The sequence below is a fragment of the Sylvia atricapilla genome, chromosome 2, assembly GCF_009819655.1.
Source record: "Sylvia atricapilla isolate bSylAtr1 chromosome 2, bSylAtr1.pri, whole genome shotgun sequence".
Lineage (NCBI taxonomy): Eukaryota > Metazoa > Chordata > Aves > Passeriformes > Sylviidae > Sylvia > Sylvia atricapilla.
Window position 1 is genome coordinate 89,239,889 of NC_089141.1, and position 15,559 is coordinate 89,255,447.

The 15,559-nt window shown below is 44.0% G+C and overlaps 1 protein-coding gene across 1 annotated transcript; it reads left to right on the forward strand.

Moving 5' to 3' along the window:
- Positions 1-9,281: 9,281 nt before the first annotated feature.
- On the forward strand, positions 9,282-15,547 carry ATP4B (ATPase H+/K+ transporting subunit beta; the record flags this gene model as incomplete). The annotated part of the gene is given in 7 exon segments (XM_066340544.1): positions 9,282-9,393; positions 10,824-10,952; positions 12,062-12,175; positions 13,001-13,200; positions 14,482-14,538; positions 15,110-15,202; positions 15,374-15,547. Coding segments are annotated over 7 exon segments (879 nt in total), but the record flags the coding sequence as incomplete, so codon positions are not given.
- Between the last annotated feature and the right edge of the window lie 12 nt (positions 15,548-15,559).

Here is a 15,559-nt window from a genome sequence, read left to right on the forward strand (position 1 = left end):
AACAGCTAGACTTATGGCATTTCAATGGAATGACACCACACAGGAATCAGCAATGGGTGTGTATGTATACACACAGCTACCCTGCTTCTGTCCAGTATGTCTGGAGGATGCAGCAGCTCTGGATGAGTGTTGGTATCTGTGAGTCCTGCAGTGCACTGTTGGGGATATAAATAAGATATTCAACTAGGAACATTCTGGATACTTCCAAAAATTATTTTAGATTACTTTCTATATAAGACAAAGTTTTATATATGTGAGCCCACATTTTTCAGGCACTTAGACAATGAACACTTTCATCATAAGCATAGCAAGCATTTTCTCACTTACTGAGCACAAGCACATCCTCTATGCAGGGCTTTTGGGTGTCAGCTTTTGGAGGGGATAGGGAATGCACTTTGCCCTGTAGTCTGAGCTCTGACTGTGCCTGGAACAGCTAATATGACTGAGATGGAAATCCCCAAAACCAACAACCAACATCAATGTATGATGTGAAGATGGTTGCTGTGTCCAGAACAAGACCAGTTGCCTCTATCAGAAGCATCCCACTGGCAGCAGCACAAGACAGAGCTGCACACAGGCAAAGAAAAGTGGGACATGTGGTGGGAGAGAACACTGCATGAGCAGCAGGATCTCTGAGCAGCTGTAAAAGCAGCAGGGAGAGACAAGAAAGTAGAAGATGAAATGCAGGAGAGAAACAGAGCAACAGAAAGAGAAGTGAGGAGAAAGCATGAGCAACTTCATCAGGCAGCAAAACTGCATACTTGGCTATTCTCAAGGTGCACTGAAAGCTTTTATCTCTCTTTCAAAACTCATCAGCTTCATCCAGGTCTCAGTGCCAGAGCTCTGGGTCCCTGAGGATGTGTGTGTGAAACCAGAAAAAACCCACATTTCCCCAATTTTCTGGCCACATGGGTGTAACCTGATCATTGTAATCAGGGTGACTCTTGCTGTGTGGGGAACTCTTGTGCTGGGGAAATGTCCCTGTGGCTCTGCACTGCCTGGAGAACAGGCGTGTGAGGAACATGCTGTGAGGAAACCCCAGCACTGCCCCTACACCTCCAGTCAGGGCTGCAGGCCAAATTGCTGCCCCAAAGGTCAGGGGAACATTCTCTCCACCTACACAGCACTGGCCAGACACTGCCTCCACCAGTCCAGCAGCAGAAACACCTCTATGGAAATAATCCAAGGTTAGAAAAAAGTGGCAATTAAGTGCATTGAGGTAAATGGGGTCACTTGGACATAAGAGGGTTTGGAAACAGTCTCAGGTGCAGTAGTTCTGGTAGTTCTCCCTGGAGGAGAGCAGCTAAATATTGTGGGGCTTCAGCCTCCAGCCATCCTTTGCAGGAGTAGCTGGCAGCCTTTGCACCCACCCAGCTGCATCCCACAGCCAGCTTTGGAGCCCAGCTGGCAACCACAGTGCTGTGTGTCCCCAAGAGTACCTTGGCTTCAGCTCACGTCCTGTGACCTCTTACTGAAAATCTCCAGATAATATTACCCATCCTCAGAGCTACCTGCTAATGATTCATATATTGATAACTGCAGTATTGGCATTTACAGTGACTTTACTGAGTCAAGAAAAAGCATCTGTTTACAGGGGCACAGGAATCAAAGATCATCAGTGAGACCTTCTGTGCTGTATCCTCCCACTTAAGAGGGTGCTGCTGTCCTGGGGCCGTGGGAAGAAATAGGCTGCTCAGCTCTGTTCTCCTGGTGCACTGAATGATGCTATTGTTGTCACAGCTGAAGAAGGGAAATTGCAATTGAATTTCAGAACATTATGAAAATCTGGCCAGGGAGGAAAATAAAAGTACTAGATAAAATCTATTTTCAGTCATGTGTGTTTTAGTGCTGGAAAGAGCCTTTCTAGAATTATCAAACAAGGCCATGTCCAAAATAAGTTTTTGACAAGTCTCATGAATGCCTGCTGTGTCTGTGTCCCCCACACAGTAAACCTGCCATGTGTGCCTCTGGTTGATTGCTGGTTGTATGAACTACTCAAAAAGATAAGTTAGGCTCCTTTGTTTAAAAGATGCCAATGAACAATTCTGTGATTTCTCCCTTTCCTTCTTTTTGTTGTTGTTGTTTTTTTTTTTCCCCTGATAACAGCAGTTTTCTGAGAACTGTCATTATCCAGATGTCTCTCACTCCACTGACTACCCTTGGCAAGAAGAGTCCCACCCAGCAGGGGTGGAGGATGAGTGGCTGAGGGAGTGGGATTTTTATTGAACTCTGTGTCATGAGTCTCAAACAGGGTCTTTGAAGTAATTGGGGTAGATTGAAGGCTGAATCCATTGTTTTCTCTCCTCAGCTGAGGGTTTCAGGTTCAAGTTTGGCTATCAGACAACACCATACATGTCAGATCAGAAGCAGGTGCATTGTTTTGTGAGGTGGTTGGTGATCTTTGCCACACACCCTGCCAAATCCACCAATCTTCATACTTATTTCTAGGAAGGAGTAAGTCTAGCTACATATTAGCAGCCACTTATAAATGCAAAAAAACACATCTGTGAGCCAGTATTATAGCTTAGGAACAGAACAAGTTCTTTATAACAAGTGGAATATATTTTGAGGCCCAGGCCTGGCATTCACAAATGTCTTCACAATTTCAGATTATAGCAGTAGCAAATTCTAAATAGTGGTAGTTCATGGGGATGCCTTGGGATCATAAGCTTCATGATCCATTATGGATCTCAGGCACTCAAATCAATATAAAGATGTATGATACTGAAATGCAAATGCATAGCCATATTGTGAAATGTTCTAATCCCAGCAGGATGACAGCTAAACATAAAAGTGCCATAAGTGCTCCTAACATGTTTTAGTGAAACACTCAGTTTTATAGCAATTTTCCTATAATTTCTATATATTTTTTCTAATTTCTGGCCTTCCTTTGAAATGTTGATTCAGACAACATTTGATTTAGTAGTATCTCAAATAAAACTGTTCACCTAATATCTCTGAAGACTCAGCTGTTTAGGTCCTGTAGCTAAGTAGGACTATTTCATCTTTAACCATGTGCCTTTTTAATGCCAGGTTGCTAATGGTGAGATTTTCCCAGAAGACAATGTATCTTAGGCTTAATGGCTGTACAAGTAGGTACAACACAGAGATAATTTGATACTAAAATCTGCTTGTTCTCAGCACTTGTCCTCAAATTTCTCTCATTCCTTTTCTCTTGAGGATCTTAGCACTTACAGTCACTCTATCAGGAAAAGTCTTCATCATCTTTTCCCATTTACCAACATTTACAGGAACAAGAAAAATATTTCTGCCCCTGGATGAAGACTGAATGCATTATTTTTGCTGTTTCCTGAATCATTTAGACACAATTTAAAAATTCTCCTTGGCATGGCCTGTTCTGGAGATGTGCAAAGTGAGATTGGCCATGGTGTCTAGAGTTGTGCAGTGATGTGCATGTCACCATGGAGGACCCTAGGGGCTGATGTCCCTGTCCTCCATCCTCGTGGGGTCATCATCCCAGAGGGATGCTGTGGTGCCTGCCCATGTCAGCACCCAGCTGCTGCTGCTTTTATGGGTGCAGGACTGCACCTCACAGCCCCACTGTCAGCCCTGCTGTAGTGAGAGCTGAGTCTTTGGAAAAAAGAAAATGAGTTTGGAGTGCTTTATGGCATAGTACCATTCCACATGCTTTTTGATAGCTCAGAATACTTTATTCAACCAAGTATCTTTTTATGCAGCAACAGGAGCCACATCAATAAAAAGAGCATTGGTTTTGTTGTAACAAAGCCAGGAGGACAGCTGAGCAGCTCCAGAGGGACAAGGACTGTAAAAGGATGTCTGCATGCTAAAGTGAGCTCATTAACAGCTGAAAAGCCACTGTGATTGTACTGGAAGATAATTCTACACTTTCTAGCCCTTGCTTCCTGATATCAGCCTGGAAAAAAATTTATATCTTTAAAATTCTGTTTAAAAAATATATTTATATATGTATATATATACACACACACATATATACTTGATTGTTATCTATAGGAGAAATAAGGCCTATGGGGATTTAGGTCTTAATAAATATGGTATTAATCAGGCTGACATCAATGGGGGAATCAGCTGTGCATATTTGAGGGAAATTTTCAATGAAGACAGACGTCTGTAAAAGCAGATTTTCCCAGTGGCATTTTAACAGCCACAGCTTGAGACAATGCTTTCCACTGGTATTGATTTCTCACCTGGTTGGAGCTGACCTTTCCCTGCACAGTCTGATGCAGAGTTAAGGTCCAAAGCAGCACAGCCAAAGGCTTTGCAACCAGCTGTGGGCAGGCAAACCCTGACAGCTCTGGGCTTCCTTACCTTAGTTGGGCTCCCTGTGGTGTTGGGTGGGGCAGGAGTTTTCAGTGCCTGCTGGGGACCAGCTTATGAATATGTGACAAAAAACCCAGTCATCTTCTCACCAGAGTTTGGCAAGGCTACACCATGGTCAGGGAGTTTCCACTTTGGCTGACACCAGGTTACATCCTCTAAATACACTTGAATTTGCAACTTAATAGGGCTGTGTAAGAAAAAAAATCCATATGTAATTTTGAGTGGCTCATGCTGACATCATGCTACCAAGCTGACAAAGCAGTATTTTACTCTTTAGGCCAGATCCCAAAGTAAACTTAAGCCAGTGGGCACATTGCCATGGATTTTAGAGGATTTGAGGTTGGTGAGGCCACATCTTGAACCTCATTTGATTTTGGACACCTTATTACCCCCAAGCCACTGACAAGCTGGGAGGAGTTCAAAAGAAAATGGCAGTAACAGAGTTTAAGGTGCCTGGCTTATGAAATAGGACTGAAGAACTACTAAATTATTAATAGCTTGACTAAGCAATATCTCAACAGTCTTTGAAGTAAGAAGGCATAAAGGAAGGAGCAAAAGGTAGAGGGGAGCAATATCTCACAAGGTGACAGTGCCACTACAGCCATGGTGAGGTCAGGCTGGGAGCAGCCCAGGTTTTAAGGCTGAGCCAGTTGAGGGATGTCTCTGGATGTCCCTGGATGTCCCTGCCTCTGGCTGTCCCTGTCACCCACAATGCCCCTCAGGACCACCAAGAACCAGTGGACGGGGGAATGCAAAATCAAGAAAAAAACACAGAGGTTGAAAATGTATGTATTTTTTTACTGCCGTATTCTTTCCTATAACAGCTAGATTTGTAGTAATAATGATTAGACTCTTAAAAATTCATTTATGTTGTCAATGAATTCTTTTCTTTTCTTGATGAGCATCCCTTTTGTCCACAAACATTTTTTTGAGATTTTGGATGTAATTAGAGCTAGGGTGCAGTTTTGCAGATGGGCATTCAGCTGGGTATGTGGCTTATTTTCTTGCAATGCCACCTGAAACTCTGTGGCCTGTGATGGCCTGTGCAGACAGAGATACCCCTCCAGTGAAGGGTGATGAGGTCAGAACTGCTGGAGATGTTTCATGGGATGTTTAATGTTCCCAAGGACCCTGTTATTTGCCATCATCAGAAATACACCACAAGCAGTAGTAAGTTGCCCCAAAACAGCAGGCTTTGGCACTAAACCATATCTGAAAGAAACACCACTGGGCTTTGCTAGGTTTATTTTTGCATTCAGTTTAGCAGCTTTTCATAGCAGTAATTTCCTCTGGATTCCAGGAGGCAGAGGGGGAGTAGAGGGATCTGGCTAGGCTCATGATGGGGTCTGCAGCCCTTGACAAACAAGAGCAGACACCATCCAAGCCCTGAAGAGGGGCTGATTTGCCTTTTCCACTGCCTGATTATGCTGTGCTGTCATAAACCCAGCACAGCACTATTGCAAATACTCTTCCTTGCTCTTATTGTTTTCCCTGAGGCTGAAAACAGTGGGAGCATCAGTTCAACTCCAAGATGTTCTCCCTGTTTTGCTTCCCTGAATTGCTCAGGCTGCAGATTAGATGTCTTTATTTCAAATACAGAATAACTGTGCTCCCTAGCTTGAAAAAATGCCAGTGTGTTTTCTTCTGTCAGACTGCAAAATATAGGAGAGAGGCAAATGAGAGGGATTATTAGTGAAACACAATGCAGTAAAGGATAAAAACATAACACACACACACACAAAAATCACACCTCAAACTCTGAAATTAGATAGAAAGCTGGAAGTAAAGACTGTTCCTTCACTGTGCCACACCATCTGAGGGACCAGGATTCTCTTACATAAATAAATTTTTATTTCAGAAAACTTTCAGGAGAAATTTTTGCCCTCTCCCTTTGAGAAAGGCAGAGAAAGCCTGACATGTCCAGTCACCTTCTGACTCTTTAATACAGAAGACAGACATGGGCCAAAGGCAAAGGCATAAACCTCACTTCTACCATGGAAGGAAGATGAACTTCCAGCCTTGTGTACAACCCCCATGAGGGAGAGAGCCCATGGAATGCTCCCCCACATCTTGCTGAACCAGGATAGATTCTCCTCCCAGCTGATGAAGTCCGTGCTGCACACTGGGGAGACACCAGGGCATCAGGGGATGAACACCTCCTTCAGGAGACAGGCTGAAACCATGGTGCTTGGAGAGGCAGCATCACAGAAGCACCCAGCAGGCTGACCCCCATCTCAGTACAGTCAGTGCTGGCAGTACTCCAGTGAGGCTTCAGGCAGTGAGCTGTCCCTCCTGGTATTCCCCACCATCACCTCCTGCACAGCCTCCACAACAGGGAGGAATCTCTAAGTGCCCTTATCATGAGTAAACAAAGTTAATGTTTTATTAACATTGACACCGAGTTCCCAGTCAGTGCTGGGTGAACTTAGAGCGGTTCAAGCTGGTGTGGCGTGGAAGGAGCCTGGGATAAAGCCAGGCCTGGTGTGCCAAGGAGTGCTGGCACACAGGTCTGCCCAGGACAACATCTCCAAGGGACAACATCTCAGCCTGGATAGAACCCATTAGGCACAGTGCTGCAAAAGTGGCCTTCCAGCTAATTACTCAAGTTGTTAACTGTGCAAACCACTGAAAGAGGAAGGGGCTTCACCTCCCTGTCTGTACATGTCATTCAGCTACCTTTGGTCACAGGAGTGTGACCCTTGCAAATACATTCTCCACTGGTTTCTTCTGGAGCCTCTTGGTCTCCCTGAGCCCAAGCTTTGTCTTGCAGGTGCCTTGGTCAGCAAGAGAGAAAAAATGCAATGGATCCTGCCTAGCCCTGCCCACCACCATGCCTGGGCTGTGCAGGAGGGGAAGCCAGGCCACAGTCTCACCTCCAGTCTTGTGCCACTCTGTGTTCCTGAGCAAGCCTCCCTCTCTCCTTTGTGACCTTCCCTCCCAGCTGTCCTTCCCTTCGGTGGCCAGCCCAAGGTCAGTGGTGCAGGCATTAAAAACCAGCCAAGGAAAGCAAACATTAGTCCCTCTTTGAGCAGCTTGGAATACATTAAACACAACAAAAGGCTCTGGGTTGAGGGATTGGCACTGCAATGGGACCAGGGCTGGCTGCAATGGCCACAATGCCAGGGCACTGTGGCAGGGATGGATGCTGATGGGCAGTCCTGCAGGGGCAGGTGAGGAAAGGGGAAACTGGATGAATCCTAATGGACTATAAAGCAAGAATGAGCTTAGAACAGCCCTCCTGTGGGACCATGAAAGTTGTCCACTAGCCAGTGACAAGTGTCCTGACAAATTACTGCAGTGTCCAGGAGCCCTTTAACAGAGCTCATGGCATAGTAATTGTTCCGTTCTATCTTGATAAATAACTTCAGGCAGGCAGTTTCCATTTTCACTCATGCACAAATTTTCCAGGAGAATCCCAGATTTGTCACAGCTGCACATGGATGTTGCCCATGGTTCAGCCACGCCAAGCATCTGGAAATTCACTTAGTTCCAAGTCAGCTTGTTTGTAAGGTGGTGGAAAATCCCCAGTTTCCCAATGGTAAATTTCTACACTCAGAACTCTTGTACTTAAGAAGGTTCTGCTCTTGATGGCCCTTCTATCTTCATGGTCTCTGCTGCTACAAAATAGAGGAAAGACAGGGAACAAGTCCATGAAGGTGACATGGCTTGGGAGCAGGCTGTCCACATACACAGCATGCAGCACGCAGCCCAAGGTCCCCTCTGAGCCCCTCATGCTGCCACTTGGATCTCACCAAAGACATAATTACTATATTTGCATGCATTCCCAGGTCTGGGTCATGGAAAAGGGGAGGGCAGCCCATCAGGGTGTTTTGTGATAGGAAACAGGGGAGACCTATTGCATGCTCAGGGACAAGGGGTAATGGCCTTAAGCTGAAGGGGAGGGGAGCAGCTGTAGATCAGACACTACGAAGAAATGACTTGCTGGGAAGGTGGTGAGACAATGAAACTGATTGCCCAGAGAAGCTGTGGGTGCCCCATCCCTGGAAGTGTTCAAGGCCAGGTCTGAGCAAGCTGGTCTAGTGGAAAGTGCCCCTGACCATGGCAGTAGGGGTGGAACTAGGTAATCTGTACAGTGCCTTCCCACCCAAACCATGCTGTGATTCTATGAGTCTGGCTTGACTGAGTTGGGCTGTGTCCCAATATCAGTACTGGCCCCTCAGGGACAACACTCCATACTGGCTGCAGCTGAATGTGCACGTGCTGAGTGCTGCACTGTGGTCCCAGCTGTCATCCAGCTGTCATCCAGCTGCCACTTATCCCCTGGCCCTTCCCCACCTGGCTGCTGTGTCACCAGCTCTGCTGATGTCAAACTGGGTGATGTGGAACTGGAAAGCCTCCATGTTTGCCAACCAGTCCACTTGTCTCACAGACAGTGGATGGAAATCCTAACCACCTTCTTGTCTTCCCTCTGCTTGCAAACAGCTTCCAAAAGTTGTTGCATGTTTAACAAGTAATTACATATTTTCTAACCCTTCACCCTGCAATACCCTATGTCCCAACAAATGGCTACACATTGTAGTGGGAGTACTGTATCTACTACTAGCAGGTTACATGGAAAAAAAGGATAAAAAAGCAAACCCAGAGAGAAACAAGTTCTCCATTGCTTTATCTGCTGTGATAACGGCTATCACACAGAGTCTATCGCAAACCCCACGGGCATTCGGCAAAATGCGTAACTCTGCTGACCTGCTAAGGCAGTCAAGAGAAAGGAGAAGGGCATTTGATAGGAACAAACTTTCCCTTGCCAGCATTATCAACACCCTTTATAAAGGCTGATAGTGCTGAGCAGGGGCCTTCATTGTCACAGGAAGAAATCTCGGTGACCTTCAGTGGAGAGGAAGGTATAAAACCCAAAGTCTTTTTCTTGGTCGACTGTCTGGGCACCTGTTGAATTTCTTAGTTTCCAAGGAGGACACATTTTTGGGAACTTCTCTGAGAAAATGGCAACTTTAAATGAAAAGAAGACCTGCAGTGAACGTATGGCAGATTTCCGTCGTTTTGTCTGGAATCCAGAAACGAAGCTCTTCCTGGGAAGGTCCTTAATTAACTGGGGTAGGTTTTCACATGCAGGATTCTTTTCTTCCTTCTGGCATACGTATAAACTGGGGGGTTGGGGGGATATGTCATCCTAATGAGTGGGACACCATGAAGCCAGCAGTTCTCATATGTGCTTCTAAGCCACTTTTTGGGCAGCTCTGTGGGCTGGATGAAGTAGATCAAAACACTGATCCACGTAGTTCTGCTAATGTGTGATTTTAAAGGGGTTTTGAACCAAATACTTCAAAAGGAGAAAAATTAACACATTAGCAGGGAACTTAGTAATAGCTAGGGGCGATGGTTACAGTGTGGCTTTGATATTGCTAATTAAAAAGGGATTCAGGTACATGGAGAAATTTGCTTGATTGGTGAGTTTGTCCAATTCTTTGGAAACAATTTCTGTTTTTTCTGAAATTCCCTTCTGAATTATTGTCACCTCAGTAGATCTTGTGTCTTATTACTGCATGCTAGCATGTATTCCATACCAACACGTATTTCACACTAGCAGGTATTTCCTACCAGCATGTATTTTATACCAGCAAGTATTTCAGCTGAGCCTCCCTTCCCACAGCCAGACTTGTGTCTACAATGATGATCTGTATTATGATCTACATTCTGCTAAGGGCAGCCAGGACAATTGAAAGGAAGATCCATAATCTTCCCACAGACTGTAGGAGTAGCTGCAAGTTTCCAGGTGATTTTTTTTCCTGCCTGTGCATGTGGTTTATTTGCCACTCCTAAAACCAGAATTCTACAGAAGATGCAACTGAAATGTGAGCCTTTCCAGTTGGTAGAGAAGAAGGTGCTACAAGGCACCTATGATTACAGATAGAGGTTTCTAATAGCACCCTTCCAAAACAACCACTGGCTGCTTGTAAAGCACCAGTCATGTGTAAGACACTTTATGCACATACACACAGAAACACATCAATAATCTTACATTATCTCACAGCAGAATAAAATAGCAAGATGGCACATTTTGCCGTTGGTGATTTCAGCTGTATAAGGCAGTGAAATGATATGGGTCTTAAACCAACACACCTGAAGTACTGTCATCTCTCATCCAAATAACACAAGGGACAACTTGGGTTTGTTGAAGAAACGCCTCATCATCTGTGTCGCTCGGTGTACATGTGAAATAAGAAGATAAATGGTCTTAATATGAGAAATTACTTTGAGATGCATAACCTTTAAGCTTTAAATAATCTGAGCTCAGCACCAACTCCTTCAAAAATTCTTATAGAACTATACAATTTTTTTCTATAAGAATATTTTTTGAGTGTAGAGAAAATGCTTCAAAGCACCTGTCCTTTTACATGGAGAACTTCCTTGGGGACAAAGCTGGAATGGAGACAACTGCTGCTGCCAGGATCATCCTGGCTGCAGAGACAGCACTGCATAGCCTTGCTCAAAATTTGAAATTCTGCCCTTATTCTTTTCCACAGTGTGGATCATACTCTACTATCTGGCTTTCTATGTGGTGATGTCGGGGCTGTTTGCACTCTCCATTTATTGCTTAATGAGGACGATTAATCCCTATGAGCCGGATTACCAGGACCAGCTGAAATCCCCAGGTACTGCCATGGTCCCTGTAGGGCTGGGCTGGGCTGACAGGCATTGGCAGAGCCCAGGGCTAAGGGGAGACCAATACGGAATAAATCAGGTCAATTCTGCCCAGAAAATCCCTGCAAAGTTTAACCTTTGCCTGAAAACACTTTCAGGCTTTAAAAAAAAAAAATCTGGCACATTTATTTGCGTATGACACATACAATATGAAAAAAATATATATATATATTTATTTCATCTTGCTCTTGGGATGATCAGTGCCTGCCTGTAGCAGGTCACCTTCTCTCCCCTTGGGAAGGAGTCAGTCCCTGGGGAAGTCCTAGGTTCTACTCCAAACCCCCAACCACCACAGAGGGCTTTGGGGTGCCCAACAAGATGTAGAAGCAATGGGGTCAGCAGCCTGGGATAGGTATTTCCATGCTTGCCCAGCACTATGAAAGGTCCCTGGGAGAGCAGGAACACCTTGCCAGCAGGATGTGCCGTGCCAGGAGTCAAGGACGTAATAATATGACAAAGATGTGAGATTAGGAATACAGATTTGTGGGACACAAAAAAAGATAGGGGAGATGATCAGAGACCATCAATGCACACTGCTAAAATTTCACACCCCAATGGCTTGTTTCCACAATGGGAGGGGGAAAAAATAGCCCTAAAAATTATTCTGTCAGATGCCTTTGAAGTTTCCACTCCCAGTATTCAGCAAGTTTGGTGTTTGCTGGGAAAATAATTCCTGTGACATATTATGTGTGGCTTTTTCAAAAGCTGTCTCTCGTGCTGCTGTATGATCTGTTTCTTTAACCCAACGTGACTGTTATTGCTAACAAGTCCTGGGGAAATCCAGTGCAATTGCTGGAATGATTTTACAAGCTGCTCTTGTAACAGCATGGATATATGTGAAAAGAAAATAATTCAGCAGCAGCTCAGGCTTTAGGGTTTTGGTTGAACAACTCACAGGTGAGGTGGTTTCTGTACATGGTTAAAGCCTCCCCAAAAAGGCTGGAGGATCTTATACACTTAAAATGAGTCTTGTTGCAGCATAATTGCTACCGTCAATTTAAATATACAAATCTGTGCCTGGCACCTCTCCTCTTTGTCTTCCCCTTTCTTCCTCCTGAAGGTGTAACCTTACGACCCGACGTTTATGGGGCTAGAGGACTACAAATTTACTACAACGTATCTGACAACAAAACCTGGGAAGGCTTAGTGACAACTCTTGACACTTTTCTGACAGGTAAAAATGAAGTTTCTTGCACAATACTGAAAAAATGTGCTGCCTTATCTCCCATACTAGGTCTGAGAACCTTCAATCAGGGCTTCCATTTTACATTTGTCCTTCTAAAATCACAGATTTGGAGTGGAAAGTGCATCTTCCAAAAGGGATGAGCAAATTACCCCATGAATCTACAAATCAAACATATGTACATACCTATTAAGATCTAGGCACTGCTTCAGGGCTTTTACTTTGATTAACCCTAAACAGCCTTAAGAAAACAAACCAATAGTCTGTTTTATTAAGAAAACAGACAAACAGTCTGAAGGAAGAGGGAGGTCAAAAGGTCTTCAAAATTAGTCTTATCTAAATTAATCTAATTAGTTTGTCTATGACTACAAACATCAAAATGCCATTATAAATCTCATAAAGCATGGTGTCTTCAGGGAATACAGTCAAAGTAGGTTATGTGCTTCATTTGCTTTTTCACGTCTTAGCACATTTATATTCTTATTGAGCCTTAATATTGTAATTCTTCATGTTTCTCACACACATATTGAGAAAAATTATATTTGAAATTGACTTTATATGGAGCTATCAACACAAGCTGCTAGTCTTAACTCAATTCGATCACTTTTTTTTTTGCTTTGCTTGGATGTTAAAAAAGCCCACACAAAAACTGAACCAAAGCCCTAAACAGTTTAAACTTTCCTTGTTCTATCTAATCTCAACTTCACTTGAAGTACAGGCTCCCATGATAGAATCTCCAGCCTGATGTTGGGATGTATAATTTGTATATGAAAAGCTTCAGAGGGGATTTTTTTCTTTCTTCCTTCACACATCTAGCATATACACCAGCTGCTCAGCATCTAAACATCAACTGCACCAATAACACCTACTTCATCCAGGATACCTTTGATGGCCCAAATAATACAAAACTATCCTGCAAATTCACCTCAGATATGCTTCAAAACTGCTCCGGCATCACAGATCCAACTTTTGGATTTCCAGAAGGAAAACCCTGCTTTATTATAAAAATGAACAGGGTAAGTACAAGTTTGAGGTGCTGAGCAGAAATAGTTAAGAGTAGCTTGAGTCTCCACTGGGGAGCTGCTGTGTCTTTGCTGCCATGGGTTCTAAACTCTGCTTTCTACTGGGAATCAAAAACCATGTGCTTTTCCCTGACAGACCTCTGGAGTTACCAGGAAAATCCTGAGACCTTTTTCAGCATTCCTATGAAAGTAACATAGGGCAGTGATTTCTGAACTGACTCTGTACAGTTTAGTTTAGCTTAGTTTAGTTTAGTTTGTGCCTCTGTAGAGATTTCATCCCAGAAACTAGCACCAGAAGAGTTTCCTCCTGCAATACCACAGCCCTGTGCCTTCAGCTGAGGCACCAGGACATGACAATAACTGATGTGGTTTCAGAGAGGTGATATCTTATTTCTTCAGGCAGCAAAGAAAATCTTTAGTAGAACCTATAAAAGCAAAATTCAAACCTGGAGGATACTTTTCTCAGGGAAAACCACCAACACGTTTTTTAGAGAGGAATAAAGGGAATTGCCAGTGTTTTAATTTTTTCAGGATATAGTCAAAGGCATAAGCACTTTATATTTGTTTTTGGGTAAAATCCTGAGGCTTCTGATCCAGTTTTGATAGAAAGTGAAGAGCTCAAATTCCCCTCCAGTTTCTGATAGACAAAACCACTGCATTTTTTGTTTGGCTTGAACCTTAGGCATTTCCAAATATCTGTGCAAGCCCTAACCAAGAGGGGGAGCTGCGCCCCTGATTGTGGCTGGTGAAAGAAGCTTTTTCCAAAAACACCTTTTTTAGCAAGGCTGGGTGCCATCCCCAGCAGGGAAAAGATGTGGAGAGTGACCAGGAGTCTTCATCCCCTCTCGCTTTTGCCTCTACAGGATGCAACCCTCCTAGTTTTGTAGGATCAAACCAACCCAAGGGTTTTTTCTGCCAAAACCAAGGTTTTCTAAGAAGGCTAAGATCAAAATCGTGGATATTTAGCTTTACTGATACAATTAACTGCTTTAAGAGACCCCTGGCTGCCTGGGCATCAGCAAGGGCAGGTGGTATGGGAGGGTAAATGATCTGGACTCGGAGGAGGTGCAGGGCTACTTGCTCTGGCCAGCCTAGAGCCTATCAGCAGCACTCATCCCAGGCAATGCCCAGTCCTGCTTCCTAAATACCCAGCGACAAGTTTTTCCACCTACTTAAACGAGATGATTTGAGTTTTACACAAAGAACATATTAATTCATTGCCGAGTGTAATCTCAAAACCATTTCCAAGATGACCAAGTGTGTTTTCTTTTTCAGATTATCAAGTTTTACCCTGGCAATGGCACTGCACCAAGGGTGAACTGCACATATGTGGTAAGGGGATGACGTCTGGGTCTCAAACATTTCAAGCATTGCATTTCAAGCATCTCTGCTCTTGTAGAGATTTCAAGCATCTTGCTCTTGCAAGAAAGTGCAATGGTGACCAGAAAAAAATACCCCTGCAGCTCTGAAAACCAGATCCCAAATACTCGGAATATTCTCAGTTCTGTGCAAGTTCTTGCACCGGCTGACATACTAAGGAAAAAACCTCCAAGTTTGCTTTATTTCAGATCCCTTGAACATTTGCATTTTCGGGCTGCAGAGAACATTTGCCGTTTGCTTTCAGCTCCGTGTAGAGACGCTCACACCTCAGCACAGCCCCCTCGGGCTCTCAGCAGGTCCAACTCCCTGAATTCAGCTGCTATTAAAGGACACTTGCCTGATTTCCTTGGCAATAGTAACAGCAGGAGATTCCCACTTCCATTTGGAAAATAAGACTGGTGCTAAACAGCCTGCTGAACTTGAGCTTTAGCACACACTTAGCGGCCCCGAAAGACTTGCCCTGGGGCAATGATGATTGATTTCCTCACCACCAGGTCTTGTCCCTGTCTTGCTTTACAAACAGGGTGAGGAGTCTGGCCCGCTGGAGGCGGACTACTACCCCGTGAACGGCACCTTCAACCTGCACTACTTCCCCTACTACGGGAAAAAGGCTCAGGTGGGTGCTTCGGCATTTAACTTTTCCTTCTCTTTATGGAAGGTGAAACATTATGGAGCATCTTTGCAGTCCTATGAGAACTGGAGACTATTTTAAAGACTTCATTTTTAAACTGGTAGTGTAACATTTAAGTATTTTCTTTAATGATTTTTTTTTTATTTCTTCTCCTAGCCCAGCTACAGCAATCCCTTGGTAGCCGTGAAATTTCTCAACATTACGAGGAATGTAGAACTTAAAATAGTGTGCAAAATCATTGGTGCTGGAATCACCTTTGATAACGTTCATGATCCGTATGAAGGAAAAGTGGAATTTAAACTAAAAATAGAAGACTGAGCAGCAACAGAGACACTTCTGAAA